At 45.5% G+C, this 26519-nt stretch overlaps 1 protein-coding gene across 2 annotated transcripts in view; it reads right to left on the reverse strand.

Moving 5' to 3' along the window:
• The window catches only part of SPAG1 (sperm associated antigen 1), an 87635-nt gene that overhangs the window by 4045 nt on the left and 57071 nt on the right, over positions 1–26519 (reverse strand). For both annotated transcript variants that reach the window (XM_025001876.2, XM_059874376.1), the window contains 6 exons: positions 23044–23415; positions 22632–22731; positions 16378–16530; positions 11930–12096; positions 8270–8402; positions 4853–4979 (listed from right to left, as the gene is read on the reverse strand). In XM_025001876.2, coding sequence (XP_024857644.1) covers positions 4853–4979; positions 8270–8402; positions 11930–12096; positions 16378–16530; positions 22632–22731; positions 23044–23415 — 1052 coding nt within the window. The remainder of the gene's footprint in view (positions 1–4852; positions 4980–8269; positions 8403–11929; positions 12097–16377; positions 16531–22631; positions 22732–23043; positions 23416–26519) is intronic.

Below are 26519 nucleotides of genomic sequence, written 5' to 3' on the forward strand. Positions count from 1 at the left end.
AATGCAAGAGACCTGGGTTCGATCCCTGGGTCAGGAAGATCCCCTGGAGAAGGAAATGGCAACCCACTCCAGTACTCTTGCCTGGAAAATCCCATGGACAGAGAAGCCTGGTAGACAACAGTCCATGGGATCGCAAAGAGTCGGACACGACTGAGCGACTTCACTTATATAGTATATCGGTACTATTGACAACCAATCTGCACACAGCAGTGTGTCACCAGAGCACAGTCAGAACCTGCTGCAAGAAAACAAGTGGCCCTGGGTCTCCATCCCGGGTGTTCAGCAGGGAGGGAACCATGCGGAAAAGCACGGCGGTGGGCGGCAGGGCAGGCGGAAGGGGGACTAGTCTTCCTTCTCCCCGTTTTAGTCCCACAACCGCCGGATAAATACTAACTTTTACTGTCCCCATTTAAAGACGAGGAAACCGAGGCACAGAAAGATGATCTTTGAGATGATCAAGGCAGCAATGAGCAGAAGGCGGGTGTGAGGACGGTTGTGGAGCTCAAGGGAGAGGCCTGAATATGGAGTCTTGGAAATGGAGGGTCACCACCGAGGCGTGGATGTGACTCTTTTTCCATCCGTTCAAGGAAAGCTTGTGCCTAAAGAACCAATCTGTTTGGTTAGAAGAAAACCTAAGAAAGCAAGAAATACACTTTGATAAATGATAAACAGAGGCAGGCAGTGTGAAGAGAGGGCCCGAGAGCAGGAAGGGCCGGACAGCCATGGGGTGGGGGGTGCAGAGGAGGCCGCTGGGTCAACACAGTGTCAGACCAGACGGGTCACCGGTGCTCCGTGTGCTGTGGGCTGGGACACGGTGGTGGAGCAGACAGCGGGGCCTGGGCCCTCATGGAAGCTCATGTCTTATGAGGGAAAACAATAATAAGACGAGGGAATAGACGAATTAAATAAAGTAAGCATGCGTGCACCATCATTTACGCAAGTAAGAAAAGCAAGGGTTGAGACAGATACTAACAAGGGGCAGGAGTCTCCTTTGACACTGCCTGTCAGAGCAAAGGAGACTGGAAGGGAAGCAAGCCCTTGGAGTGAAGGGCAGAGCTCACACACAGAGGAAAGTGGCTCCAGCAAAAAAGGAGGACAGGAAGAGACGCTAATGACCTTGCTGCTGCTGCTGCTAAGTCGCTTCAGTCGTGTCCAACTCTGTGCGACCCCAGAGACGGCAGCCCACCAGGCTCCCCCGTCCCTGGGATTCTCCAGGCAAGAACACTGGAGTGGGTTGCCATTGCCTTCTCCAATGCATGAAAGTGAAAAGTGAAAGGGAAGTCGCTCAGTCATGTCAGACCTTAGTAGGCCTTAAAAAAAAAAGATAAATCACATATGTTTGTGACAATATTTACTATTAATAAATGTGCTTAAACTACAATAACAACAATTACTTTAGATGATGTTACTGTTTTTGATACTTTGGGCCTGCTGGCGTCCCTGGATGGCTGTCAATTTCCAAGGGCAGGCTACATGTCTCACCACCTCTATGCTCCCACAGCCCAGCACACGCGTGGCACTTGAGAGAGTAAACAAACTGTAACTAAACCCAAGATGCTCAGTTATCTTTTCTTATGAAGAACAGCTGAACAGTAAGAAAAGCCCTGGACTTCCCTGGTGGCCCAGTGGTTAAGAATCCGCCTGCCAATGCAAGGGACATGGGTTTTATCCCTGGTCCGGGAAGATCCCACATGTCATGAGGCGACTGAGCCCATCTGCCAATTACCAGGCCCGCGTGCCCTAAAGCCTGTGCTCTGCAACAAGAGAAGCCACAGGAGTGAGAAGCCAATGCACCACAATTAGAGAGGAGCCCCCGCTTTCTGCAACTAGGGAAAGCCAGCATACAGCAATGAAGACCCAGTGCAGCCGAAAATAAGACTATATAGGGAAAAAAAGAAGGAAAACTCTGTAGTTTTCAAACCTGGCACACAAGGAAAAAAAAATTTAAGCCAGCTAGAAAACAAATAAAATATCTGAGAAAGCAGAGTTTAGCTCAGAAGCACAGGCAAGGCCCTGCTCCCTGTGGGCTCGTGGGCCACCTCCTTAGCAGTCATACAGCGGAAGCCAGTCCAAGTGTGAGTTCTGATGCATTTTATAAGCAGCCTTTGAAGATACTCAAATTAAATTCACTTGGCACATAACTCAAACCACAGGGGATATAGATAAAACTATGAGAGATCAAACCAGAAAAACAAGCTGCCAGTCTCATACTCTACCGGGGTAGGATTACTAAAAGTTGGGATTCTCTTTCTGCATTGTAATGCAATTTCCAGAATTCATTCCAAGGAAGTACAAAATTCCAGTCTTTCAAACAGTGAGGCAGCCAGTATGGGATAAACCTGCTCTAAGAGTTTAGAATCTTGATATAGAAGCTCATGAGTCACACACATCATGACTGCCTCATGGACCCAATCCATGAAGTTAAAAAACAATTGAGTAAACTTTCAAGAAGCCTCTTTTAATTCATGGTGCCACACCCCTCCTAGGAAATCTTTACGTGAGGTTTACAAATGAGTATGTTGTTAACAAAAAAAGAGGAGTTGGGGGGCGCATGGTGGTGGTGGTCAGGTGGCCTGGGCACTGGGAATCCAGGGCTGCTGCGGAGCTGCTGGGCCGGCGAATGGGGCAGTCACATCCCAGAGGGTAACACGGCCCACTTTCATCAGGGTGGAAGCTCCTACACTTGGGACACTTCTGGACCTTGCCCTCTGCACCTCTTCAATTGGCTGTTCATCTGTATCCTTTATAACAAAAGGAAGGGCCGGGGAGGGGAGGCAGGGCAGCAGCATGGCTGAGGGGTCGTGACGGGTCATCCTGCCTCAGTACCGGGGTCACTCCACTGCAAGCTGAGGGGATCTAGGCTCTAGAAAAGCCTGAATGCTCAGAGCACACAAGCACACATCCTTACCTGATACAGGACACAAAAAACATGACCACCCTCTTTCAACAAAACCTAGCTTTTATGGAGTTAAAAGAATTCTCTCAAACTCAGTAAGGTCAACACTCTGCCCTCAAACCTCTCCCTCCTGCTGTACACCCTCCCTCATCACACTGCACAGCACACATCACATCACAGCCACCCGAGACAGAACGCAGGACACGGCCCCAGTACTTATCCGAAGGAAGCAGAAACTCTAATTCAAAAAGACATTCCCATGCTCACTGCAGCATTATTCACAACAGCAGCCTAAGTGTCCATCGATGAACGAATGGATAAAGAAAATGTGGTATATCTACATAATGGAATGCTATTCAGCCATTAAAAAGGGAAGTCTTACCATTTGTGACAACATGATGGACTTTGAAGGCATCATGCTAAGTAAAATTGGTCATATAGAGAAAGACAATTATCATATGATCTCTTATATGTGGAATCCAAAAAAAGAAAAAAATGAAAAAATGAAGTCGCTCAGTCGTGTCCAACTCTTTGCGACCCCATGGGCTTGTAGCCTGCAGGCTTCTCTGTTCATGGGATTTTCCAGGCAAGAGTACTGGAGTGGGTTGCCATTTCCTTCTCCAGGGGATCTTCCTGACCCAGGTATCGAACCCAGGTCTCAGGGACCAAACCCTGGTCTTCCACCTTGCAGACAGATGTTTTACCCTCTGAGCCAGTCCCCAGACCTGGCTAAAAAAAAAAAAAAGTAAACCCAACACTGAGAAACAACCTGAACTCACAGAAACAGAGAACAAAACTAGTGGTTGCCAGAGGAAAGGTGGGCGTTGGGGAGTAGAGGATGGGCAGAATGGTCAAAGATGTTCAGAAGGTATGAAATTTCAGTTACGAAATAAGCCATGGAGATGTAATGTACAGCATGATGACAAGAGGCAATGATAGCATACTGTACATTTGAGAGTCTCCGAGAGAATAAATCTTGAAAGTTCTCATCACAAGAAAAAAATGTGTTAACTGTATAGTGAACTTGGAGAAGGAAATGGCAGCCCGCTCCAGCATTCTTGCCTGGAGAATCCCATGGACGGGGGAGCCTGGTGGGCTGCCGTCTCTGGGGTCGCACAGAGTTGGACACGACTGAAGCGACTTAGCAGCAGCAGCAGCTGCTGTATGGTGAACTAAACATACTGTGATCATCTGATCATTTCACAATACATACAAAGATCAAATCACTATGCTGTACATCTGATACTAAAATGTCAATTATATCTCGATTAAAAAATAAATTTAAAGAAGAAAGAAAAGTCAATGACCTGTACAATGTGTGAACTTCATTGTATTAAACTTTAATCAGATTCTTTAAAAATACCATTGCAGGAAATGCTATTTCCCAGGATGTTCTGAGTTTTCCTTGTGTTGTTATTTTCTACAAATGAGAATGTTCACTTCAGTTTTCCACACAGAAGCAGCAGCGTCAAGAAAAGTGTAATTATATAAACTGTCTTTGAAAATAATGGTGTGGTTTTCTTGGAGAAGAATGCGGTCCTATGGCCTCCTAGGGACCACTTGCCAGTTTAAGGCTCAAATCACATGAACCTCCCGGCCTCTGTTCCATTCCTTCCTCCCCGCCCCACCACAGACAACCCCAGTCCTCTGCCCGAGGAACCCAGCAGCACTGCCGGGGCCTTCAGTAACTCAGCAAACATTCCTGTCCCTTAAAGTGCACCTATTCTAACTAACAACACTCCTTAGAAAACCAGGAAATAAATCCTCATTCTTGAGCTGGAAGGAATCTTAGAAATCTGCGGCATCTTCCTAGATTTCAGGATTGGTGAGTACGGAACCAGGCTTAAACCCCAGGATACTGCCACACCCATTCCTCAAGCCCGTAATTTATGTTCATCGAAAGCACGTGATTTGTTCAGAGATGACCCTGACATATGAAAACGAAGGTTTCCTCACCTTGAGCCCTTTGTGAGCAAGGGCTCGTCTATAGCAAGCTTTCACATTCCCGTGATCCATCTGAAGGGCCTGTTCACAGTCCTGCTTTGCCTCTTCAAATTGGCCCAGCTTCAAGTAACAGAGGGCTCTGGTGTAATGAAATGGAACTCAGCATTATCAAAGGTAAAAACAACATATCCATAAACTGGGGCAGCTAATAGAAATCAGAAAATAACTAAATAAGTCTGTTTCTATAACACAGCTGCTGCAATTGAAACCTAACATTTTTTTCTCCAGCGATGCCATTTTCTGGCAATACTTGGAATTAGGGACCCTGGGGATACCACTGCAATCCAAACAGTCCAGGCCCTCAAGGAGGCTGCAGTCTAGGGGAAGAGACAGTCTATCAAAAGAAGCAAATGCAATGAAATCTGTAAAGGATGCTCTGGGAACACAGAGCTGAGAATCTCTTCAGACGTGGTGAAGCTGAAGTGAAAAGACAGTCAGGGAAGACTTCCCAGAAGAAGGGACATTCAAGTTGAAGCCCAGAGTACGTGCGCAGCGAGTATTATCCAATGGGAAGGCGCAGGGCTGAGACTTAAGATGGAGGGAGGGCGCACAGCCCCGCAGAGTTCAACAGTGACAGAGAACGTGGCGCTCCTGGCGCTACCTATGGCAGGAGTGTAGGGGAGGTTTGGGGAAGGGGAGGCCAGACAGGAAGGGCCTGGCAGGAGGCTGAGCTTTATCCAGCACTTAATGGAGTCTGGTGATGGGTTTTTAAGGTTTTCCCAGGTGGTGCTAGTGGTAAAGAACCCACCTGCCAATGCAGGAGACGTGAGAGACACAGGTTCGATCCCTGGGTCAGGAAGATCCTCTGCAGGAGAGCATGGCCACCCACTCCAGTATTCTTGCCTGGAGAATCCCATGGACAGAGGAGCCTGGCGGGCTACTGTCCATGGAGTCTGAAGCAACTTAGTACGCACGATGGGTTTTTAAACAGAGGCGGACCCATTCACTGTGTTTGGGGAAGGTCACTCTAGCTGCCAAGTGGAGAATCGGAGGGGACGAGGCTGGGCCGGGGACACCGGGAGGGTGCGGCAGACGGTGAGGGGGAGTTGGTGACAGCCAGAGCGGGACTGATGGGGAGGGGGGATGGAAAGGAGTTTAGAAGTCCTAGAAGAGTTTAGAAGTCAGGACACCTGCGCTGCATGGACTGACGAGGGAGGCGTGGGTCAGGGGTGAGAACCCATCATGAGCACAGAAGGCAGGGCGGCGGCGCTCAGGTCCAGGGCTCAGAGACAGAGATCAGTCAGTTCAGTCGCTCAGTCGTGTCCGACTCTTTGTGACCCCGTGGACTGCAGCTCGCCAGGCCTCCCTGTCCATCACCAACTCCCAGAGCTTGCTCAAACTCATGTCCACAGAGATGTGGAGCTCAGAACTGGAAGGTGGTAAATGGAGCTGGGGAGAATATGAAATGGGCCAGAGGATATTCGAGCGAAAAAGAGATCTACACCTTTAGAAACCCAAGAACAGCAGGGAAAGAAAAGGCTTAAAAAAAAGAAAAGAAAACCTTAGAGAGGGAGCAGAGGAGTGCCAGGCATGCGAGCAGGAGAGGGGAGGCAGTCTCTGGGGAAAATTAAGAGGCCACTGACGCCCAAGACCACAAAGACCGAACAGGAGACGGGCAGAAAAATACCTGCTGGTTTAGAACGAGAACTTTTCACAAAAGAAGGTCGCCAAAAAGAGGAAAACATGGCCAAAACAAAACAGTGACAAGTTTAAAACATTTTCTGAAACAGCTACAAAACCCCACGCCGAGTCACTATTCTTTAGAAACCATACCTTATTCGTCCTTGTCACTGAAGACTCTCTACTACCTAAAAAATCCCCAATCACTGTATTCCAGGTAACTACCTTTTTCACCATAACGTGAGCAGCGTTCTGGAACACTCGGCTCATCCCGACTACACTCGAGAAGACACGGACCCTGCCCTCAGTACTTCAAGAGGAAAGGGGCACTGGAGACACTAGCATGCAAGACAGCTGATTCGCGGTCCCACTCTGGAGGTTGAGGCCTCACACCAGAGAGGGAGGGGGCAGGGAGGCCTCACACCAGGGAGGGAGGGGGGCAGGGAGGCCTCACACCAGGGAGGGAGGGGGGCAGGGAGGCCTCACACCAGGGAGGGAGGGGCAGGGAGACCTCACACCAGGGAGGGAGGGGCAGGGAGGCCTCACACCAGGGAGGGAGGGGGGCAGGGAGGCCTCACACCAGGGAGGGAGGGGCAGGGAGGCCTCACACCAGGGAGGGAGGGGCAGGGAGGCCTCACACCAGGGAGGGAGGGGCAGGGAGGCCTCACACCAGGCAAGGAAGGGCAGGGAGGCCTCACACCAGAGAGGGAGGGGGGCAGGGAGGCCTCACACCAGGGAGGGAGGGGGGCAGGGAGGCCTCACACCAGGGAGGGAGGGGGGCAGGGAGGCCTCACACCAGGGAGGGAGGGGCAGGGAGGCCTCACACCAGGGAGGGAGGGGGGCAGGGAGGCCTCACACCAGAGAGGGAGGGGGGCAGGGAGGCCTCACACCAGGGAGGGAGGGGCAGGGAGGCCTCACACCAGGGAGGGAGGGGGGCAGGGAGGCCTCACACCAGGGAGGGAGGGGCAGGGAGGCCTCACACCAGAGAGGGAGGGGGGCAGGGAGGCCTCACACCAGGGAGGGAGGGGCCGGGAGGCCTCACACCAGGGAGGGAGTGGGGCAGGGAGGCCTCACACCAGGGAGGGAGGGGCAGGGAGGCCTCACACCAGGGAAGGAGGGGGGCAGGGAGGCCTCACACCAGAGAGGGAGGGGGGCAGGGAGGCCTCACACCAGGGAGGGAGGGGCAGGGAGGCCTCACACCAGGGAGGGAGGGGCAGGGAGGCCTCACACCAGAGAGGGAGGGGGGCAGGGAGGCCTCACACCAGGGAGGGAGGGGCCGGGAGGCCTCACACCAGGGAGGGAGGGGGGCAGGGAGGCCTCACACCAGGGAGGGAGGGGCAGGGAGGCCTCACACCAGAGAGGGAGGGGGGCAGGGAGGCCTCACACCAGGGAGGGAGGGGCAGGGAGGCCTCACACCAGGGACGGAGCGGGGGCAGGGAGGCCTCACACCAGGGAGAGAGGGGCAGCACCAGCCAAGCCAGCCATGGCTGAGCAGGAACCCTAACACAGCCCTAACACAGCCCGTGTCAGCCCTCCCAGCAACAAGATACCAAGACACCTCAGGCTTTCAATCTCTCCTATGGCCTTACTTCTTAAAAAAAACAAAAAAACAAAAAACTCACTTAGAACAATTTACTATATATACCAAATTCTCAGAGTCATGGGAAAAAATTTTGGCAATTAATCAGTCTATAATTTTTTCATCAAAAATATCAACATAAGAAATACAGCAAGTGGCAGAGAACTTGCCTGTTTGTATAAATGGCACATTCCTTGTTGTTAATCTTCAAGCATTCACTGTATTTACTAAGGGCATCTTTATAGTTTTTGTCTTTTACACATTGATTTCCTTCTTCTTTAAGGGTTTTAAATACGTTTTCATCTATGGAACACACACAAAAAGTGGAATTATTCATACAAGCACCTCTACAAAACTTTAAGTATACTGTAAACTAAGTGACCACAAACCATACAGAGCTAAAGTCTAAATGGAACAAAATGTTGTATATGAATTAAAAAGATAAATTGGCTACAAGTAAAAATTTGATTACACAATGACGACACAGTTTTTTCAAATTAGAAAATAAAATACAAGCGATTGTATCATTTTATCCATATTGGTATGCCTTCTCTCTGCTGGAGACGGTAACTATGTCGTGAAAAATGAATGAACAAACCCATTAAAGCCTTAATTAGACTTCTTCCAACAGTCCAAGTTTCCTTGGAAAAACCACACCTCCTCCCCTCTCTGCTCCTGTGGTTTCAGCAAAGCAAACCTCACCCCAGCCCTACCTTTTGGGGTAATCTGTGCTTTACTATGGAGAAGGAAATGGCAACCCACTCCAGTGTTCTTGCCTGGAGAATCCCAGGGACGGGGGAGCCTGATGGGCTGCCGTCTATGGGGTCGCAGAGAGTCGGACACGACTGAAGCGACTTAGCAGCAGCAGCAGCAGTGCTTTACTAACCAGCACATTATACTCCCTTGGCCACAGTCAGCTAATTGGTCAGGGAAGGACCTATGAGAGCCAATAAGTGACAATAAGATTTTTGTGGCAGCTTCTGCTAAGGTAATTCTTGCTTTTCCCTGTGGAACATGAGGATAAAAGGCTATTTTGTCATTGTGCAATACAAGGGGAGAATCTGTCTGAGAATGGGGTCAACAGAGCAAAAGAGATGCCAAGACAGAGAGCTCAAGAATAACCTCTGAGCCCTGAATCTAGCTGCCCGGGCAGCTATCCTACCTGTGGACTTTTCCACAAGGGGGGAGCCAATGAACAACCTTTTCTGCTTAAGACATTCATTGTTGGGTTTTCTGTTACTGGCAATCAGAGAGTCCTAACTATTACTGTTGCCTATTATCTTGCCGTGAGCATGACCCTCCACTCAGGATCCATTCCCTTCTTCCTAAGGGTACCTCGATATTCACGCAGCTCTCACTCCTCTCCTACTCAGCCCACGTGTCCAGGGGAAACTGACCCCACCAATCAGAACTTGGGTCTAAGTCAATCAGGGCATTTTTTTCATCACTGAGGGAGTGGCTCAGGAAAGAGCATATGACTCATTAGAATAAATACCAAGACAGTTTAGCCTACAGAACAACAGGCTAAAAAAAGCTAGATCTTTAGGGCAATGTATTTCCTAATCCTTAAATTAATACCACCAAAAGCAGTGGTGTCTCTCTCTCTCTTTGGACACTGATCTGTGCAGTCATTAAGTCTAAAACTGTTACAGTTCTGTATTTCTGGCCATACCCTGAGCGCTGACAAATCACGCCTGATTTTGGAGCCTGCCCAGGCCCTTTCAGTTACTTTGAGCCAAAACTATCTCCTTACAGTTATAAGTCAACAGATTTTCTGTGACTTGCAACCAAGGTTGTCTACCATACATAAAATATTAAAATTTAAACTTTTAAATCTATGTATTAACTTTATAGAGTAGATATAAAATAAAAATCCATAACTTAAATTTTAAAATATATCTTTAAATTCTGTGCTCTAAAAATCCTGATAGATGCACTGAATTTATAGTATAAACTTGGAATATAAATGATAACCTTATTTGTCCCTCTGCACAAATGGCAAGAATATTAATTTTTCATCCCTTATTTCAAATCACAGAATATTTCTGCCTAATGTTTCATGTTTCAAAAAATCTCACACTATGCAGCCAAATGACACTCGCCATAAATCTTGGCGTCTATATAAGCTCTAAAACAGATTATTACAGAGGATTTTTTCCCTCTAATTTGCTGAAAATTTTTCCTCAAGCTTTTCTTCCCACACTGTTTTTAGGAATGTGGAATCCAGTCTCACTAATAAATATGAACAGAAAGAACTGATTATTCTTGTGCTCATGACTTGCTAGCACATATCTACAGCATGGTTAGTTTTTGCATGTTATTAATAATGAAGAGCTACCCTTTACTGACCAAATACTTTGTGCCAGTCCCCACTGATTACAGCCTCTAGAAACTAGAGATCTCTACAGCTTCCCCAGGACTGCTGCCCATTTAAAAGCCTTGGCAGAAGTTCCCTGCCTCTTCTTTCTAGGCAAAGAAAAGGGTGAGGGTCTAACACCAGCCTTCGGGACATGCCAGTTCAGGAACCTCAGGGGCTTTGCAAGATGAAGCCCAACAAAGACACACATGGGTCCTTAAGCAGGCAGTAGAAACGGAGCCTCAGCTGGCTTTCAGGCAGAAGGCCAGTGTGAAGTCACACTGACTACACACTCTACACAAAGTGCTGAGGTGGGCACTGTGGGGATGCACTTGTGGACCTGAACGACTATGATGTAAGGGAGAAGGAGGTCCCGCTAAGATACATGTTATAAGGCTTTATTCTTTCAAAAACATCAATTTCATTACACTAGCCTTGCCACCACATTCATGGTATGATGAGAACCACATGGCTACTTAATTCTTTTTCTTATTATTAATAATAATGCTGACTCAAACTTTATTAGGAGCTTCCCTGGTGGCTCAGTGGTAAAGAATTCATCTGCAATGAGGGAGATACAGGTTCAATGCTCAGATCAGGAAGATCCCCTGGAGGAAGAAGTGGCAAGCCACTCCAGTATTCTTACCTGGGAAATCCCATGGACAGAGGAGCCGGAGCTATAGTCCATGGGGTTGCAAAGAGTCAGACACTACTGAGCGATTAAACAATAACAACCTTTATGAAGAGGTTCAGTCAGTTCAGTTCAGTCACTCAGTCGTGTCCAACTCTTTGTGACCCCATGGACTGCAGCACGCCAGGCCTCCCTGTCCATCACCAACTTCCGGAGCTGACTCAAACTCATGTCCATTGAGTTGGTGATGCCATCCAACCATCTCATCCTCCATTGTCCCCTTCTCCTCCCACCTTCAATCTTTCCCAGCATCAGGGTCTTTTCAAATGGGTCACTTCTTTGCATCAGGTGGCCAAAGTATTGGAGTTTCAGCTTCAACATCAGTCCTTCCAATGAACATTCAGGACTGATTTCCTTTAGGATGGACTGGTTGGATCTCCTTGCAGTCCAAGGGACTCTCAAGAGTCTTCTCTAACACCACAGTTCAAAAACATCAGTTCTTCAGTGCTCAGCTTTCTTTACAGTCCAACTCTATGAAGAGGTTACTGTACGCTTACACAGGCAGCACGTTGTACTGAGAATACCATATGCATATCTCCACTTATTCCTGAGCATAACTCCGTGAGACAGTTATTCACATCTCCCCCTTTCACATACATGAAGACACTGGAGGTGGGCAGCAACTCCTTAAGACTCTGCAGTTAGACAGAGGGAGAGCAGGGTCTTGAACTTAAACCCAGGTCTGATGCCTGATATCACGCACTTATCCTCCCGCTCTACTGAGAAAATAACATGCACAGCTGACAATAACCCTCAGAAGAAATGAGTGCAGGCTTCCCCTACCTGGCATGCCCGGCTGGGGATGGCAACAGGAATCTCCCACTTGGTCTGGGGGCGTCTCTGCTGCAGGCCGCCAAGCCCGGACTTGTGTGGAGGTGGGCACAGCAGGTATGGGTGGCAGCTTCTCCCGCCAGTTTGGGCCATCCAGAGCGATCAAAATCTTTGTTATCCTAAAAAGAAAATCAGTTTCCTCTGTCGATCATGCAGTTTGCTTTTTTATATTACTGAAGGGTACATCAAGGTAAAACTTACAAATGCTACACAGCTCACGGGGTCACAGAGAGTTGGACACGACTTGGCGACTGAACAACAACATGCATTTGTATACTTCCCTGTAGAAAACACAGCAACTTGAGCTATATGCTGTCCACATAAACTGTCTTTGAAAGGACTTTTAAAAGTTGCTCCAAACTATGTAACTTTAGATCTTTTTTGTATCAAAAGAAGTACTTTAGAATGGCTATGCCCAAACTGTATACTAAAAATAGGCACACAGGACTGGCTGCTGAAACTGATGAGGGCGTGTACGTGTGTGCTTAGTTGCTCAGTCATGTCTGACTCTTTGCAACGCCACAGACTGTAGCCCACCAGGCTCCTCTGTCCATGAGATTTCCCAGGCAAGAGTGGGTTGCCATTCCCCTCTCCAGGGGATCTTCCCAACCCAGGAATCGAACCTGTGTCTCCTGCACTGGCAGGATTCTTTACCACGCAGCCACCTGGGAAGCCCAAAACTGATGAGGAGTGGCTGTCAAATGGAATAGTGCTTCTTCTTGAAACATTAACGAACGGTTGATACTCTTACCTGCATTGTTTCATCTCTAAAACGATCCACTCATTGTGTTTTTCATATGCATAAAGATGAAAGAATTTGATAATGGAGTCTACTACAAGGACCCTTGTATTAATGACATTTGCTAATGGCTATAAATAATATTCAGATTACCACCCCTGATTATCACTTTTGCATCATTTTAAACACACAAAGTATCATACTTAGATTTTAAGACAAAACTAAATTATGTCTGGGATAAATCTGGTTTTAAAAAAAAGGTGCTCCCCAAGACTGAGAAAGTCACTGGTAATTAGTAGAATGCATTCAAATTAGTTAACTCAGTAGTACTTTTTATGTGAAAAAATTATATTTATATACAGCCAAATATAATACATACATTCTCCCTACAGTTTCATAAACTTAAATTTCAACAGTGATCTTTGGTTATGATAGCTACATTTCATATTTTAGTGCAAAAATATTTTTTTGAAAAATAATGCATAACCACCCACCACAGCAGAAGAAAAGGACGCTTTAGAAAAAAGAATTTTCAAGCAAAACTTGTATTATCAGCAGAAAGGAAGGAAGAAGCAGCTTAAAAGAGATGATGTGTTGCCAGGGAGTAAATAAGTATATGCAGGGAAATGTAACATATGAGATTCCTGGAGAGGAAAAGAGGAATATGGTTAATGGAAGAAACAAAATAAGCATAGATGTTTAAATTTTTTTTTCCAAAAAAAAAAAGCTGCTTAGATGGAAAAGCAAGCATAAATACAGGGTTCATGAAAAGGAATAGTGAAATTTTTTAATGACTATTTTACAGAAAATATATATGCCAAAACCAGACAAAGCCTCCTCACCTTCTCATAAAATGATACATAAGCAATTACCATTCCATTAAAAAAATGAATGAGTCTTAAAAGTCAATCTGTGTAAAAGCACCTTCTTGAGTACACCTAAAAATTACAATACAATTCTCAAAAAACTAAACAGAATTACCGTATGATCCAGCAATTCCATGCCTAGGAATACCCCAAAAGGAACTGAAAACAGGTATGCAAACAAAACCTCGCACATGATGTTCACAGCAGTGCTATTCACAATAGCCAAATGGTGGGAACAGCCGAAATGTCCTTCAACAGATGGATGGGTGCGACACATCCACACAGTGGAATATTGCTCAGTCATAAAAAGAAATGACATCATCACACATGCCACACCACGGACCAACCTTGAAAACATAAGCTATGTGAGTCAGGCACAAAAGCTACACACTGCATGTTTCTATTTATATGAACTCTCCAGAATAGGTAAATCCACAGAGACAGAAAGCAAATCAGGGGCTTAATGGGGGTTTCCCTTTGCGGGGGAAGGGAATGAAGTATTTTGGAACTATTAGAGGTGGTGGCTGTCCAATACTGTGAGTGTACTAAAGGCCACTAAATTGTACACCTAAAAATAGTAAATTCAGTTGTTATGTGAATTGTACTTCAATTTTTTTTAAAGTGTAAAAAATGTAGAAGGTTCAGAAATATGAATGATCCCAGTCTCTTGGACATAAATTTCTCTCTTCAGACCCATTCAGTCTATCACTATGAACCAGAGTTCCTAAAACACCTCTTCACAGGCCCCTTGTCTCTGGCAGACACTTCAGGTGTCTGCCCACTTTTTTTCACAAGAACTTCTAACCCGGGGAGAAGATCCTACTTTTCCAACCATCTCAGAGACCCCCAGGCAGAGGATGGGCGAATTAACAGCAGAAACCCACAGCACAGGGTCTGCTGGAGAATGCATTCACTCCACACAGTTTTACTGAGGATGCCTGCTGTACAAGGTACTGCAACAGCACAGCTGGATAAAACACAACCCTGACTTCCCAGAACTCTTAGTGGAATGAATCTAAAAGAACTTTATGAAAAGAGATAATATGGAAAGAAGGCACAGCTTGGAGGGAGAGGAGCCTGAGGGGCACGTGTGCTGGGGGAGATGGGTGGATCATGGGATGTCCTCACCTAAAGGTAAGAAGGGACTTAGCCGGACAAAAGCAGGGAAGAAGAGCCTTCAGGAGCCCATGTGGAGGCAGCAAGTGATGTGCAACCAGGCGGCTGTGCAGCAGGAGAAAAGGCTTGGAGGGCTCCCAGGGACACACCTGATTTTACAGGATGGAGACCATGCCCTGAATGCCCACGGTTCCATCGGGTTCCACTCTAGATCCAATAACCAGTATCTTGTCTTTTCTTCCCAACAGGTGGGTCCCTAGCAACCATGGAGAAGAAGCACCAGAGAAAAGCTGCCCACTCAACATACAGATCTTTCCAACAGTTTTCTCCAAAGTGCAGTAGGACCAGGTGGGGAGGTAAGGCAGGACTATAAGTCACGAGTTCTCATCTTCTTCAGCTTTGTTCAAGGTCCCCTCCGTGGTCAGTCAATGCCCTTCACTGACCACCTCCAGTGCTCATTCTCCAAAGCTGCAGCCCACAGACCAGGGCAGCCTGACCCCTCTGTGATCCCCTCACTCATCAACTAACGTTCCTGCTTGGGGATAACGTATCTTATGTTAAGTTGTTCCCCCCTAGCTACATTCTACTTTGCTTAAAGACAGAGACTGTGTCATTTTCCCCCTTCCTCTCTTTCTGTGGGGTGTGTGGGACATGGTACACTACATCAACACAAGGCACAGTGTGACACACAAAAATCCTTGAAAGAGATTATACTTCGGACAAATGAAATTAGAAAATATCATACGTAACTGGAAATGTTAGCCAAGTAGTAACTTTTCAAAGTTCACGTGAAAGCAGTTTATGAAATCTGGAAGCTCTTACTTTCCCGTTCTCACCTAGGGAGTAAATAGGTCATAATATAAATTAAATCCAAATTCTGTGCTATTTAACCATCCTGTGCTGTGCTTAGTCGCTCAGTCGTGTCTGACTCTTTGTGACCCCATGAACTGTAGCCGGCCAGGCTCCTCTGTCCATAGGGATTCTCCAGGCAAGAATACTGGAGTGGATGGCCATGCCCTCTTCCAGGGATCTTCCCCATCCAGGGATCGAACCCAGGTCTCCCACTTTGCAGGCAGGTTCTTCACTGATTGAGCCACAAGGGAAGCCATCACCATCCTAGATGAGTGTCTATCTAAAGGGCATAGAACACAAACATCTAGTAGGCTCATGAAACATCCACTCTCCTGAGGAGAAAATAAAATATGTTTCCACTGACAGATGTGGTGCCAATGAATACCTGCAGATCCTGCAGAAGACGACTCAACATGGCAGGCAGGCTTCACTGCATTTTTGGATCTCGTCCTATAATCAGTACTGACGTATGACATCACTGAAAACACCCTTCTAACCCCACAGATGTTAACAAATACTAAAATCAAATTCTGTACATCTTGAGTTGCACAGAAGAGCCATACCCTGTGCTGTTTTTAAAATTAAGTGTATATCATATATAACATTGGGCGTCAGAGGACAACTCAAAACATATCACGGGACAGTTAGAAAGTTAGAGAGTGAGAACCATTTGGTTTGGAAGGGGTGAAAAAAGGCACGCATCCATATAATGCCAATAAGGAAGGACATGTCCACACCTTGACCTGGTTCTGAAAGGAGGGGAAGAAACGAAACCTCATTACATTAGAAAACAACTCGCCCTCGGGCAGCGGCCTCGATTAGGTTACCTGTTAATACTGTCATTTGCTAACTGGATTCCACAGTCTATTTGCAACACTGTTTTATAATCCACGTAAGCTTTCTGATACTGCTCTACAGTTTCATAGGCCATTGCTCGTCGAAGAAGAGGCTTGATAGAGAATGGATGAAGCTCCAGGGCCCTAAAGGAGACAGAAATATTACATGTCATTTGTTATGAAGATCACTCCCTAACTTACACTAACCTGGCATATCTGTTAGGACTGAACTCTCACATACATGCATATCTGATATTTCACCTTGGGGACCTGGCAACATACCAGAAAGGCAAACCCAGAGCAATCAATCTGTGGTTACTTCCTTTCTTTTAAACCAGTCCCCTTTGGCACTTGCTCTTCCCCAAGTGAGACTGAGCTCCCAGGCAACAGGCACTGCCTACTCCTTCAAGCCCCCCTCCCAGGGTCGCCCCCTCACCCCCATGGGCTAACAGAGCCCGCATGGCACCGGCTCAGAGTAGGCTTTGCACCAGGTTCTTGTTACTGACAGATCCAAGGGAAAATTTTATTTGCACCTATCTACTTACTAAGGCCCTTAGCACAGGACCACAAAAACCTACAATACGTTTTGAATATCAGACCTCTAAAGCTTAACACAGATGATTATGATTTACTTGCTGCTGGTCAAAAATAGACCAGAGGAAATCGAGGAAGTTAGTATACAATGATTTCTGTAAGTCATGAATTTTCTAGCATACTTTTTATTCTGTGAAGTACTTCCAGGATCACTAGAGATGTATTTCAAGGTTATGTTCCTTGGTTTTGTTTGAAATAACTGCTTAAGGCTAGGTCACTAACTTAATGCACTTCACTATACTCTGAAATAAAGAATACAATCAAAAGATGGTACTTGAGTGAAAACTATTGTACTCTTAGTTTTAACAAAATCAGTTGAAACTGTAAAAGAGTATTATGGGTCGATACCAACATTTATTAATATTCCACGAAGAGATCCCATGAAGAGCCTACTTCCTCTCTGATCCACTAACAAGAATCTGCGCCAGACTGTCCACAGTGGGGATAAAGGTTTGCTGGTGATTCTTTACGCACAAGCAGTTTCCATATATCAGACACTTGACCTGCTTCAGGAAAAGCATGATTTCTTCCCCAGTAGATCTGTTTATCCCTGTCTACAGTGATCTGGAAGGAGGAAGTCCTGACAACACCTGCAGGTGTGAGTCACTGCAGATGACATCTAATGTCACAACAGGCCTGGAAGGTAAATATTCATATGTTCAGGACAGATGAGGGAGCAATCTGCCCACACGCCTGATCTTCTGAACTTAAGCCACGGGAGACCAAGGGCATTGCTGGTCTCGATCATTACTATATCCCAGCACCCAGATCACAGAGGGCCACTGGAGGTGCTCAGCAAAGCCCTCCCAAGTGAACCTTCAGGACCCACACTCTTGCCACCACAAGCACAGATGAAAGCACCGCAGATTAAGAAAGGCTCAGCCACCTGCCACCCCGAGCCCTTGGTAATTCTTCACCTTGTACGGATACTTGACTGCACGTGTGGGTGTGCTCCTGGGCTGTATACCACTCACTCTGTTCCAGAAATGTCATTAAACCTAATTAGCATCACTTCTTTGAAAAAGAATCATTTTTGCTCTGCCTAGGTACTAGGATTGGGGATGATTTTAACAATCTCTTTTGCATTGTACTGGATTTAAAATTCTTTTTTTTCCGTAATAGGTATGTGTTACTCTTGTAACCAGTAAGAGTTTTTTTAAAAGTCTATTAAAAACACTCAAACACTAGAAAACAGGTTTTTGGGTATCAGGATCTATCACCTGTACCCCTGTCTTAAATCCACCTTAGTTTAATGCTTAGGAGATAGTAACTACATGAACACTCATTATACATATAGGTCACAGACACAAGACTACCCCCGTTTCACCAAAGACTTCCAATGCCCAAGGAGCTATTTATCCACAAGATGGACCTGAGGTAGGCGTGGAATCTAAAGCTGAATGAGATGATGCATTTAATTTATAGCACTTCCCAGCTGAGTAAATGCAAATTTTTCTTTTTAACCACAATCCTGAAAATGAATGTGAGCTTATGAATGGGAATTCCACTAAAGGAAAAAAAGAAAAGCACATCTATTCATAAACACACAGAGAACTTTTAAATCAGAGTTTACAAGAGCTTAACTATTCAAGTTAACACAGTTAAGAATCTAAAAGAGCCTTCTAATTTCAAGTCCATCAGAGAGAAGCAAAGATGAGCAAAAACAGAATTACTAGACAGCATTCATTTGAGTCTGTCGAAATACTCTCCATGAAAAGTCCGGGAAAGAGTTTTGATGTATTTAGATAACTCAAAAAGGTTCTCTGACAGATTGGGAGCAGTGAAGATGTTTTTTAACATCTTCTGATAAACAATTACGAGAACTGTTTTATGGTTTTCCAGAAGTCATGTACCAACATGAACGTTGGACCATAAAGAAGGCTGAGTGTTGAAGAAGTGATGCTTTTGAATTGTGGTGCTGAGAGACTCCTGAGAGTCCTTTGGACCGCAAGGAGACCAAATCAGTCAATCCTAAAGGAAACCAACCCCGAATATTCACTGAAAGGACTGATGCTGAAGCTGCAATACTTTGGCTACCAGATGCGAAGAGGTGACTCATTGGAAAAGACCCTGATGTTGGGGAACACTGAAGGTAGGAGGAGAAGGGGATAGCAGAGGATGTGAATTTGAGCAAACTAAATACTTCTAGTGCTCCTTCAATTATTATTTTAAAAATAAGCCAAATTAACTGATATTTAATTTGCTTAATTCCTGAAAAACAAGTTAATCTTGTCATTTAGGGAAAAAATAGGGCACAACATAGTAATCGTAGGGGAAAATATTCATGTTAACCTCTGTAACCTGAAAGGATGAAGTTCCGTTTGCTTTCCTGTGCATGTACTTGGTGCAGACAGGGGCTGGCATGTCACCACTGTCATCCTCAAAGCTTTAACATTTCTGGAACAATTACTGTATGTCTAGTAACTATGCTGAATGCTTCTTTTGCAATATCTGCTTAATGTTTGCCTAAGTTCAGTCAAGATGTGCTAGTGTTCTCTCTCTCTTTTTCCCCCCCAAAATGCATAAAAAGTTATTTCACAAGTAAATCTATGAAAGTTATTTCATAGGTTCCCCCTTATTTTAAATTTTGCTCCCAGGGAATTTTTCTTTTTCACTGTTTGAAACCTGCTACCACTTGTAATAAAAGTCTGTGCAACAACTCTCCAAGGAGCAAAGATAATTAACTGAAAAACTAAAACACAGGCTTTCTCTAAAAGGTATGTAACCTTTTGAGGTGAAGAGAAAAGAGATATATTCCTGCTAATAACTGGTTTTCAATACGGCCATACTTCAACATGTCCCCAAAGGCAAATCATGGTTTCCCTGGCATTAAAATGAGTTTGAGAATCATTGCTTTTGAGTAAAATCACCCCAATCACCCAGTCACCTTATGCTGAGACTCATATGTCAGGTATCAAAGAAAACATCTAAGTAGGTCGGTTTCTAGAAAGGTCGGTACTGACCAGCAGAGCCAGATTCCTTGGCCGAAAACACAGCCTTTCACTAAGGACCCCTCACCTAAACCTTCCCCTCTGCCTCCTCCCTCCCCGGCAGGCAATCCTCCTGTCCTTCAAGACAAAACTCCACTCCAGACTCAACAGTGTCCTCTGTGACTTCCTCCTGGGTCTCCACTGAAACACAACACATTTTAGCAAGAAAATGTCTTACACCATATCTCACTTACACCATCTCACTTAAGTGTACTGTTTTTTAACCGGAGTACTGAACTCACTGAAGGAAGACCTGAGACGCATCTGAAGGGTAATGTATTAGGCAATAGACACTTGAACTGAAAGGCTCTCAGCTGCAAATCGCAAGGTGCCTGATACTATGCAAATCTACTTGGTCTTGTTGTTAGTTATGGGCAGTGGCAAACGTTTAACAGCTGGCTCTCCTGAGAAAAAGACCCAGATTTGTGGCATTTGCCAATTTTCATAGTATTAGTAGTACTCCAATCATGTCAGATTTCAACTACCAACTTGACTTCAACCAGCTCCCCAAATCCTGAACACGTTGTGAGCTAGCACAACCATTGATGATGTCGAGACAGACCAAAGTGAATATAAATATTATTTATTTTAAATTTGAATATGTAAAATTGGCAAAAAATACAAGCAGCTTGCAGCTTTCTTTTTAAACTGCAGGCATAGATACCAGCAAGTTTTTACCCACATATGTAAACTGATACTGTCGATGAAAAAAAAATTGTTCACCTTATAATCAAGGTGTCCATGTATGCCCCTGTGCAAACTAGGGCTTCTAAGAGTGAAAGGGAGTAATTCTAATAATTATACCACACAACGGTGGTAAATCGAGACTGTGAAGGTTACACCAGTACCTGCAGCTTCTTATTTTTTAGATGCACTAACAGTAACACATTAATGGCAGAAAGCGAAGAGGAACTAAAGAGCTTTTTGATGAAGGTGGAAGAAGAGAGTGAAAAAGCTGGCTTAAAACTCAACATTCAAAAAAAGTAAGATCATGGCATCTGGCTCCATCACTTCATGGCAAACAGATGGAGAAAAAATGGGAACAGTGACAGATCTCATTTTCTTGGGCTCCAAAATCACTGCGGATAGTGACTGTTGCCATGAAATTAAAAGATGCTTGCTCCTTGGAAGAAACACTACGACAAACCTAGACAACGTATTAAAAAGCAGGGACATCACTTTTCCCACAAAGGTCCATATAGTCAAAGCTATGGTTTTTCCAGTAGTCATGTACGGATGTGACAGCTGGACCATAAAGAAGGCTGAGTGCTGAAGAATTGATGCTTTCAAACTGTGGTGCTAGAGAAGACTCTTGAGAGGCCCTTGGACAGTACAGACATCAAACCAGTCAATCCTAAAGGAAATCAACCCTGGATATTCACTGGAAGGACTGGTGCTGAAGCTCTAATACTTTAGCCACCTGATGCAAAGAGCCAACTCCTGGAAAAGATCCTGATGCTGGGAAAGACTGAGGGCAAGAGGAGAAGGCGGCAACAGAAGATGAAATGATTGGATGACATCATCGACTCAATGGACATGAGTTTGAGCAGACTCTGGGAGATAGTGAAGGACAGGAAAGCCTGGTGTGCTGCAGTTCATGGGGTCTCAAAGAGTTGGATATGACTTAGTGACCGAACAACAATAAACAGTAACTTCTTCCCAAAGGGCTCCTCAAGCAGGCTTAATATTTAATGGTTAAAAAAAATGTAAAAAGCTACTTTTTATTTATGTAAATATATTCATCCACCTCAGTATGTAACTTGTTGAGTACAATGGGTGACTACTGTGCTTGAGGGATGCACACGCAATCCCTGACCTCAGAGAGTTGAAATTCCTCTGCAGAGGGTGACATAAGGGCCTACAGGTGTGAGAGTGGCAGTAAGTGTTCCAGCCATGCAGAAGACCATGAAGTCTGAGGTGACAAGGAAAGTGGAGAGGAGGGGCAAGCTGAGGAAAGATTCCTGAAGCAAAGTTTGCAGAGGGCATTACACATACAGACCAAAGGAGAGCAGAAAGCTTGTTGCCGGGAGGGGAAGGGGCGAGGGGTGCAGTGTGGTGACAAAGTGTTAGTCACTCAGTAGTGTCCGACTCTTTGCGAACCCATGGACTGTAGCCTGCCAGGATCCTCTGTCCCTGGAATTCTTCAGGCAAGAATACTGGAGTGGGTGGCTTTCCCTTCTCCAGGGGATCTTCCCGACTCAGGGATCCAACCCGGGCCTCCTGCATTGCCGGCAGATTCTTCACCACCTGAGCCACCAGGGAAGCAGAGATTATAATGATCTGCAACAGCATACTGGGCAACTGAACACAGGCTGAAACAGTCTGCACAAAATAATGCTTTAGGAAAAGTCATCCTGATGCCACGGTGGATTGGAGGAGGCAGAGACTCCGGTCAGAAGGCTTCTCCAAAACTCTGGGATCCATGTGGAAAGAGTATGATTAAGGTGGTAGCTAAGAAATAAAAGAAGTTTGCACAAACATCTTCTATAATTGTCTTCATATATGTAAAAGGATGTATGAGCTTTATGTGTTAACCAATTAACGCACCTTCAATGTCATAAAAAATCAGATTTACGCAGAAACGTTAGAAGGGTATTAAATACTGCATTCATCCCACTGAAATGATAATCTGTTGACAAAGCTGAAAAACGGGCAGTTTACCTGTTACAATCCTGAATACAGCCACTGCAGTTTCCGTCTTTGAGGTAACATGCTGCTCTATTTGAATATAAGATACTTAGATCGGCTGCACTTCCACTTCCTAAAAATCACATTTAATTAAATGGTTACAATCCATTGGCTAATCACAGTTCAGCAGAAGATTGAGGTCTCCGGCGGCACCGCGGTCCTACACCCGCGGCTAACGCGGCTGCGAGCAGCTGCCGGTGTACGCGCTGGCCGGAGGCCAAGCCCGTGACCGGCAGCTGCCCACGCGCCCCGCCCCGGGCACACGCGGCGCGCCCGGAGGTTCGGCCGCATCCGCCCTGCCCTCGGTTCGCGGGAAGGGAACGGACGCAGTGGGCGCCTGTCATTCGCAAGGGGCCGGGGAGACCGCCGGGCGCAGCCCACTCACCTGCGGACTCCAGCTGCGCAATCGCCGCCGAGTACTTGAGCGCCGCCTCGGAGAACTGCCCATTTTGAAAGAGCTCGTTGCCCTGGCTCTTCAGGGCGGCGGGACCCATCGGGGCAGCGGACCCCGGCGGGGGCGCGGCGGGTCCCGGGGACGCGCCGGCCGCGGGCTCCCCGGCGCCCCGCCCGCCGCCCGCCGGGGCCGGGGCCCGCGGTCGATCGCGCTTGTCCGCGCCGGCCCCTGGCGTCCGGCCCCGCCGCGGCGCGCCCCTCTCCGGCCGCTTGCCGCCCTCGCTCCTGCGCGTCAGCTTCTTCTGGATGTTGCCCATGGCGCGCGGCTCGGCGGCGCTCCCGGCTCCCGCCGACTCCGCGGCCTCTGTGGGGAGTGGATGCGGGAAGTGACTGTTTGCATCATCCGGAGCAGCTACCGCCGAGGCCGCGGTAGTGCCGGCGCGGGGGCGGGGTCCCGGGCGAAGCCGGGAGGAGCCGGCCCGCCCCTCGCCGGGAGCCGGGCAGTTCCGGCGCCCCTGGGAGAGGCAGCGCTCCTGTGGACCCCGGGGGTTTCCCGGGCTGAGGACTCAAGTCAAGCCCGGATTTAACTCTTCGAACGCCGAAGAGCTTGGGATGTGAAAACCGGCATTTCAAACATCATTCCCTTCATCACAGCGTACGTGTCGAGGTAGACCTTACAAAATTTGTACTTTTTTTCCGCCTAACAATTTACAAATGAATGAATGAAGTTACTAAGACTTGAATACAACTGCACTCCCAAGTTAGGGTACCCTTTCCTTCTGTTAAAGAACTGGGAGAAGATAATTTTTTCAAATTATCTATTTCAAATAATCAAAAAATTATCAATTTTTTTTTCAAATTATCAAGTCCAAGTGATTTTTAAGGCATTTAAAAATGATTTTAGCAAAGAACTCACATAAAACAGACACCTAGTTTTTAAAAGGAACCTTAAAAAGTCAGTAAAATTTCCATTACAATACCTTACTCCAAGTTAAAAATTCCTCTGATCTTGATTGAAAGATTTCAAGTATTTATCAGAGCTTTAATAATTGATTATTGAACTGATTTTTAACTATGAAAATAACAAATATTTCATTGATGGGTGTCTAAATATTTAAAACAAAGCAATTCATCATTTCAAAGCACTAACTGCAGAGACTTCCCAACTTTCTCTTGTAATAAATTCTCATGTAATTTTTAATGAATGTATTTCCCATTCTGTTTCATGAATGTTAAAGCCAGAATCTGAAACACAGATGAAATAGAAAGCTACAAGTACATAAATGAAAATCAGTGGATAGGTGATGGTCACCTTAAGGCAAGCAATGAGTTTATCAGTTCAGTTCAGTCACTCAGTCGCGTCCGACTCTTTGCCACCCCACGAATCGCAGCACACCAGGCCTCCCTGTCCATCACCAACTCCCGGAGTCTACTCAAACTCATGTCCATCGAGCTGGTGATGCCATCCAGCCATCTCATAGCATATTGGGCACCTACCGACCTGGGGAGTTCCTCTTTCAGTATCCTATCATTTTGCCTTGTGAGAGGGCATCAGAGGGCAGACACACTGAAACCATAATCACAGAAAGCTAGCCTATCTGATCACATGGACCACAGCCTGTCTAATTCAATGAAACTAAGCCATGCCGTGTGGGGCCACCCAGGACAGACGGGTCATGGTGGAGAGGGCTGACAGAATGTGGTCCATTGGAGAAGGGAATGGCAAACCACTTCAGTATTCTTGCCTTGAGAACCCCATGAACAGTATGAAAAGGCAAAATGAGTGTATAAAAAGCACACTAATTAATAGAGTTTTCTATACAGCAGAATGACATTCAATTTTGGATCACTGACCAAAAGAGGCTTAATTATTAAAACAAAAGATGATCTTGTAATAGTGATAAACCCCTAGATTGAACCCAGTAGAATTATTACAGCAAAGCTCTAGTACTCTTCATCTGGTATTTGCTGCTCAGGTTCCACCCAGAATAAAAATGGACGGAAGCATAAATCAGTGTCAGCAGAAATGATGAGCAGCTAGTGTTGTTTTCGGTTCCCTTGTGTGTCATCATGTCTGACCAATACTGTTACTAAATTGCTGCTATTTATTTAAAACTTACTATGAGTCAGGACCTTTACTTACATAATCATTCTTCATTATCATTAGTCTTCATACCAAGTATCATCCCCACATTACAAATGAAGAAAGAGAGACACAAGGAAAAGACTAAGGAATTCGATCAAGCACGAAGATCTAGAAACAACGTAACTGGGACTCAGGATCCAGAGGAAATGAAATGAACGCTGTACCTCTTTCCTTAAGATTGAAATGCCCCTGAAATTTTCCTGCACAGGTAAGCAGAGGCCCAAACACGAAAGACCTGTGAGTCCTGGGGGCTATTTAGCTCCCTGGAACACATTCCAGAGGAGTCGTTCAGAAGATGGCTCCAAACATAGATCAGAGGAGGCCTTATCTGGAAGACACTGACTTGGGAATTTCGAGCATAAAAACAATCATTGAAGTTTGGTGGATGTGGAGGGAGTCACTGAGATCTTCCAAAGGATTCCTGAGAAATAAAACACTTAAAAAGATGATCAGAATTGCCAGTGGAAGTGGAGTATCACCTAGAAATGAGAGGAAAAAAAACGGGAAGGTGTACTGCTTCAGAAACCAAGAGGAAAGAGCATTTCCGGGACAAGGGAGTCAATGATTAACAACTGTCAAAGGAAGGAATGACCAACAGTTCTCACCGCATAAAGACTGAAGGAAACCATCAGATCTAAAAACCACAAAGACTTCAGTAGCCTTGGGTGGTGTGGTGGTTTAGGGTAGCTGGTAGATACAAAAATTCTCAATGAAATACTAGCAAACTGAATCCAATAGCATATTAAAAGCATTATACATCTTGACCAATGGGATTTATCTCAGGAATGGAAGAGTATTTCAACAGTAGAAAAATCAATCTATTCAATACCTGCCATTAATAGAACATGGGGGAAAAACCATATAACCATAGCTGACACTGAAAAGGAACTTGACAAAATCCAATACTCTTTCATGATTTAAAAAAAAAAAAAAAAACTCAAAAAATGAAGAAGTAAAACTTCCAACATGATTAAGTATATTAAGTACATTTATGAAAAACTCACAGCTAAGATCATACTCAATAGTGAAACCCTAAAAGCTTTCCCCTGAAGATAGTTTTCACTGTAGCTACTCAACATTATACTGGAAGTTGTAACCTGGTCAGTTGAGACAAGAAAAAAGAAAGAAAAGACGTCCATACTGGAAAGGAAAAAGTAAAACTATCTCTATTCAAAGATAACATGATTATCTTCAGATAGATTCTTTAGGATTATATTTACATAATACACGAACACACACAAACCACCAGAGTTAATAAGAAAATTCAACAATTTCAGGGTACAAGTTGTTGTTCAGTCGCTCAGTAGTGTTTGACTCTTTTT

Source organism: Bos taurus, chromosome 14, assembly GCF_002263795.3.
Source record: "Bos taurus isolate L1 Dominette 01449 registration number 42190680 breed Hereford chromosome 14, ARS-UCD2.0, whole genome shotgun sequence".
Lineage (NCBI taxonomy): Eukaryota > Metazoa > Chordata > Mammalia > Artiodactyla > Bovidae > Bos > Bos taurus.